The sequence below is a fragment of the Ochlerotatus camptorhynchus genome, unplaced genomic scaffold (genome assembly GCF_037179485.1).
Source record: "Ochlerotatus camptorhynchus isolate MF236.1 unplaced genomic scaffold, CSIRO-AGI_Acam_v1.1 ptg000814l, whole genome shotgun sequence".
NCBI lineage: Eukaryota > Metazoa > Arthropoda > Insecta > Diptera > Culicidae > Ochlerotatus > Ochlerotatus camptorhynchus.
The window spans coordinates 114681-120845 of NW_027041277.1; the positions used below are offsets into that span (position 1 = coordinate 114681).

General features: G+C 37.6%; 1 protein-coding gene across 1 annotated transcript; it reads right to left on the reverse strand.

The window, feature by feature from the left end:
- Window positions 1-4791: 4791 nt before the first annotated feature.
- On the reverse strand, window positions 4792-5804 carry LOC135715121 (ficolin-1-like). The gene is made up of 2 exons (XM_065238529.1): window positions 5002-5804; window positions 4792-4939 (listed from the first exon to the last, which is right to left on the reverse strand). Exons 1-2 carry the CDS (start codon window positions 5748-5750, stop codon window positions 4813-4815), a joined length of 876 nt encoding a protein of 291 aa, XP_065094601.1. The 5' UTR covers window positions 5751-5804; the 3' UTR covers window positions 4792-4812.
- Window positions 5805-6165: the final 361 nt, after the last annotated feature.

Here is a 6165-nt window from a genome sequence, read left to right on the forward strand (position 1 = left end):
ATCACAGACATTTTTCGCAGACTTCTGAAAAAAAAAAATCTGGCATCTCTGGAATTGACCCTTCTTGTTCATAAACAGAAGCCAGGCAGTTTCTGAATGATGTCCATATGGGAGCGTTTAATCCATAGTGAATAATTTCATTTGATGTTTCGCATGATGGATTCTATTAAAGTCAGGATCTGGCCACTTTTCCACCAGGTGTAACCAATATGGCTGTGAGGAACACTCAATATCACCAATGATAATGACTAGGTGTGGCTTATGTGGTCTCTGATACTAAATATCTTTAGTACTAAATATTCTGGTTTCTTATTTCGTATCATGACCGAGTGTGGCCAATGTGGTCGTGAGTACTCAATAGTCCATAACATTGTTAATAAATTCTCATGTGATTTGATATTGTCTGAATGTGTCTTAATCTACGAGAAATCGACAATCGACGCTTGCATATGCATTTCTGCAAATCAGAAGGCTGATAAACCATTCCGATGCTGATAATCTTAACGTTCGAGTTTCACTGAAAACATCAACAAGACTGACAACGTTGCCAGAATACAAGCGACAGATACAGTAGCGCTGCGCTTGAGCGAATTTGAAAGCAACGCATTGAAAAATTGTAACAATTGAAGTAACTCGCAGACTGAGTCAAATTGGCAGAATCTTTTTTTTTAGCATACAATTTTTTTCTCACTTTCGTAAACAGTGGATTTACTCACAGCTGTGAGCAAATTGATTGTCCGTGTACAAACTTTGCTTTTGAAGCTGCAATCTTAAGGTCCTTTTAGACTATCTGTTCGCGATTGAAGCGAACGTAATGTGTTGTAGAAGTAGTAGTAGTAGTTGTTTTGTGTAATCGCCCTAACCACTTACCCAATCCTTTAAAACTCTACTAACCCCGAGGCGACCGCGGGTAATCGGTTTCCGAAACTAACCCTAATGTGCTACATGTGTAATTTGTATCAAGACCCTGAAAACAAGCTTTGATCATTTCCTTACGCTTCCGCTGGCTTGGCACGAGCATGCAAGCAGCAGCACCGACCGAGCGACGAGCGACCGACCGACCACAAACCAACGAGCGTGCAGCGAGTGCTGATTAGTTATGAATGAAGGAGAAATGAATGAATGCAACATCAAGAAGAAGAAAGCCAAACACATTTAAAGCGACGCATTTTGCGCGTCGCGAGCATACAGTCCACAAGCTTTGTAAAGCAAACACCGAAATATAGCGCCGTTGAAAGTTTTAATTCTCGTTTTTCCTCCTTGGACAAGCCGATGCCAAAACAGTCCTTTTCAGGGCTATGAGTTGAGTTGGATTTCAGTCGAGCTTTTCGTTGTGTTCCTGTTGGCATTCCCACAGGGGGAATTGGCCAAATCAGCTGGAATCCTCCGAGCCGAGGATTGCCACACCATCTCCAGTGTCCGTGATCGGACACTATCTGATTTCTTGGTCTGATTTTGATCGCCGCCGTAACGAAAAATCTACTCGATTTTACCTTTGACACACTTTTTCGAACCCCCCTGTTTGTTGGTGTTCACACTGCTTGCACATGTAGAAAGAACTGTCAATTTAGATTTCAAAACAAAATTGTATCAGGAATCAAAAGTAAATTCTTCCATAATAAATTGCCGGAAAATTGCTCTACCTTCGGCAGGCGTATTTGCTTTTATTATTTGAAATAAAATTAGAAGGAGATGGTGAACTTTGTGGAGTAGGGAATGGTTGCTCAGGAGGAACACCGGCAGGGATCTGGCCCATATTGTCCTTCAAGAACTGCGATATGAAGACGAAAAAGGATTTCAAAACTTCGCTATGATGTCGATGCCAACTTTCAACAAGCTAGTGGGAAAAGTTCTCAATAGATCTACACGATTCCTTGCGTTCTGACAATTTATGTTAAGATCTCAATTCTGCATATTTCTCTGAAGACCTTCGGACGTCCCTGAAGATCTGCAAATGTCCCGGTAGTTCTGCAGATTTCTTAGAAATCCTGTGTATTCGTCAGAAGTTCTGCAAATTTCTCTAATATTCTACAAAGTTCCTGAATCCATGCAGATTTAAGATCCTTAAATATCAACAATTATCTCTGATGTTCACTAAATTTCTAATAATCTACTCGAAAGTTCTATATGTTCATGATTCAATGAATATCTGCAAATATCTCTGAACATCCGCACCATTTTCTTAAGTATAAAAAAAATGTATCTAGAAATTGTTGAGCTTCTCGGAAGTTTAAGGAAGTTCTCTGAAGATCTACTTATTTTTCTGAAGTTGTACAAATATCTCTAAAGATCAGCAAATTTCTCTTAACATCCAAGAACCTCAATAAAATTCTGAAAATTTATTTAAACATCTGCAGATTTTTCAGTAGATTTGCTATCTACCATTTGAACTTTTTTGAAGCTCCTAAAATTTCTTAAAAATTCTGTAAAGTTTTCTGAATACTGTATTTCTGCTCTGAAGATCTACGAACTGCCCTGAAGTTCAATAAATTTCTCAGTAGATCTCCGAACTACTCTAAATTTCTTGGACTTTCATAAAGTTCTGAAGATTTATCTGAAATTCTTTGAAATTCCCCAAAGCTCTACTGAATATTCACGAATTTCTCTGAAGTTGTGTAAATACTTCTAAAGATCGGCGAACTTTCCCGAGGTTCTATGAGTTTTGCTGAAGTTTTGCAATTTTTTTTCTGTCTTTTTGCAGTCTTCTCTTAAGGTCTACGGACTTCTCTGAATCTTTTTAGATCAATATATTTCCAACTTCCATGGAGTGAATCTTTGACTTCCGTACTTCGCTGAGATTTGTTTTTGGAATTTAAGTACTTTTCTAAAATTTCACAGTTTTCTGACACTGTGGAGCTTTCTGAACTACTAAATGTCTCTGGAGGTCTACAAAATTCCTTGCAGGTATATAGATTTCTCTTAATATCTTCTCTTCTGAAGTTCTGCAAATGCCTTTTAAGTTCTGTAAAGTTGTTTGAAACTCTGAAGTTTTAATCTTAAGATCTACCTATTACCTGCAAGCTTGTCTGAAGTTTTTAAAATTCTCTGTAGGCTCTCGGGCTACCCTGAACATCTGAAAACTTCCCTGAAGATCTTCTTATATACCTAAAGTTCTCCAAAATAGAAAAATAGTTGAGCCTTGAAATTTTAAATGTTTCTCTCAAGATCTACAAATTTCTCTGAAATCGTATAAATATTTTATTCAAAATCGTCAAACTTCCCTGAAGTTCTGCAAATTTCACTAAGATCCATTAAAATTTCTGAGATTCTAAAAATGTATTAGAAAATCTGCACACTTTCTTGAAGGTCTTCAAATATATCTGAAGATCTATGACCATTCTTGTTATTTTTCAGAAGTTCTGTAATTTTTTTTTCAAAGTTCTGTACCTTTGTTTTGAAGATCTAAGAACCTTTCTGGTGTTCATTAATTTTTCAGTACATCACCAAACTTCTGTGAAATTCTTGGCATTTCACTGTAGATTCTTGGACTTTTCAGAAGTTCTGCGAATTTCCCTGAAGATTTGCCAAATTCCCCTTATAGTTTTACAAATTGATCTGAAAAGATTTTAGCTTGCTTGAAGTTTTGAAAATTTCTTTCTTTCTAAAGATCTACGATCCTCTTGTGAATTTTTCTGAATTTCTGACAATTTCATTTAATTTCTGTAAAATTTTCTGAAATTTTGTAGTTCTGTTCTCAAGATCTAAGAACTACCCTGAAGCTCAACAAATTTCTCCGTAGATCTCCGAACCTATTTGAAGCTCTAAAATATTCTTAGTAGGCTCTCAGACCTGCTGTTTGGCGGGCTTATTCTTACACGCTACGTATTATACAAACACTGTTTTCTTGACCAAGCTATGATCAAAGTCATAACGACATATTTCTGCCAATCACACTGGAAAATAAAAATCAGTCACATCATACACAGGATAATATTGAATAGTGAAATAGGAAATCGGTTTACTGTCATCATGCCGGATGTCTTCAAAACACAAATCAAGCAATCTTTAGCAGTTCATGAAATTTTAGAAAAAAAAATTTACTATTTTCACCTCTCTTGCGTCTATTTTGCTGAATGAGTCCAATGAAAATTAAACACAAACCTACTTCGTTCGACAAATCAAACGTCAAATCTAATCATCATGTCGAAAAAGTGTGAACGCATCCGAACATTGCATCCGACAAAATTATCAAGCAGTCCGCTTTAATCATATCAACAAATCAGATCAAGAACAACAATTGACATGGCCTTAACTCCATTTTGTAAACAAACCTTGTAAGTCCATTTTCCCGCGAACCGATGTCCGCAAAGGCAAACCTACATAATGAACAGGTATGGGAAATTCTCATCTACCCGATTGTGGTTTAGGTTTGCGATTGTACGTTTCGGTTCGCGAGAAAATGGCCTTACAAGGTTTGTTTACAAAATGGAGTTAAGGCCATTTCAATTGTTGGTCTTGCAGATAGTCTAAACGTATCTGTAGCTAAAAAATTCATTCGGAGCAAATGAAGCGATCGTGGCTGTCTCATGATGGTCGTATGAGAAAACGGGAGAATTACCAGTTTTCTTGATATGTTGTCATCTGTTTCACTCTGAACCTCAGCGGAAAATTATTCGCTTCCCTGCGCTGAGAGCATCATTAAAAAGTTCTCAATTAACTTCTAAAATTTGAAAGCAGACCCAAACTTGGAACAATATAGTTGAAGTAGATGAAGTATAGTTGGCGTAGTTTTATGGGCTGAATAACGTATTACCAATAATTTAAAAGAAACAATCGAAATGAGGACTTATATTTATTCAGTCGATCCTATATTTATTTCTTCTTTCTGATCATCATTTTAGAAGATTTCAGTGCATAATGATAGCCACGGAATGCGTTCCACACCATTCCCGTAGCGTATTCCGAGGTTTGTCCTTTCGAATATTTGCCATTCAAGTTACTGCAATAACAAAACAGTACATTAGTATATTTATTTGTAATCAGTTCAATATAATCACTAACCTGGAGTGGCATTTCGAATACCACCAAGCCCCATGATACTCTGAAGCACAATTACCAGGATAAGTATCGCTGTCCTTATCAAATGTACTAAACATGTTGTTTTTGATTCCCGATATCGAGTCTCCTGCGGTTCCACTATACCCATCAGCCATCGTCACTTTGTAGACCACCTCTTCTCCAGCCATCTCGAATCGATCCAACTTGGCATAGGTTGAGTTCCCTTCGAAATCTTCCAACAATATAACCATCTCATGCGGTCCAGAGTAGGTCAGTTGGTGGATAATATCCAAACCCAGCCAAAATTCTCCTCCGTTCAGATTGCCAAATCCTCGCTTGTATTCCGTCCAACCCCGGTAGAAGTTAGTAGAACCATCGAAACGCCACTGAATCACAGTCCAGCCACCACCGTCATAATTCTGGTCACAATAGACACGCGCCGTCTCCTGGGGATTGAGTTGCACGTTGAACACACCAGACATTTTCGACGGAACCTTATCACAAGAGTCGTACACATTTTGTAATGAATTCTGCTGAGATTTTATCAGGTCGCGTAGACTGTTTAACTCGGACATAATTGAAGTAGTGCTGTTTTGGAGTGTACGACTTAATTTGGTAAAACGTTCCTCCTGTGTTTCAATTTTAGTTACCAGTATTTCGTACCCAAAACCTTGATTCATCGCACCGCAAAGTGCGAACGATGATTTCAGTACTAGCACCAGGATGCTCGAAATAAGTAGAACACCACTCATTTTGGTTGAAAACTGTTCTATCTCATTGACGGTTGAAACACTACTGAACCGAGCGCATATGCTTCCTTGCTTTGAATTGGGGATTTATTTTAATCCGTCGTAAAGGAGAGAAATGAGAGGGCATGAGCAACAATCTCATATTTCTTTGACTGTTTTGATTCTTTCTGATTCTACGGTCGGTGATTCCCAACGCAAAGGAATGATGAGTCATTGTCACCATGCTTGGCATACACAGTTTTGGTCACGAACTGCTCATTTGCAAATAACTTTGCACACAGTTGACGAACCGTATTTATTTTTGAAGCAGCAGATAAAATAGAGGTTGAACTTGTTATAGATAGCTAAAAAAGAAGATCTTTATTTTAGTAATAAACTGTATTTGTTTTTGCGTTGTAAAAATGAAGTGAGAATTGCT

What these genes read in the sequence shown, in the direction of transcription:
- LOC135715121 (XM_065238529.1), bottom strand. Translation starts at nt 5,750, where the DNA reads ATGAGTGGTGTTCTACTTATTTCGAGCATCCTGGTGCTAGTACTGAAA. An exon ending in TATTCGAAATGCCACTCCAG is followed by an intron (nt 4,940 to 5,001) that starts GTTAGTGATTAT and finishes TTGTTATTGCAG; the next exon opens with TAACTTGAATGGCAAATATT.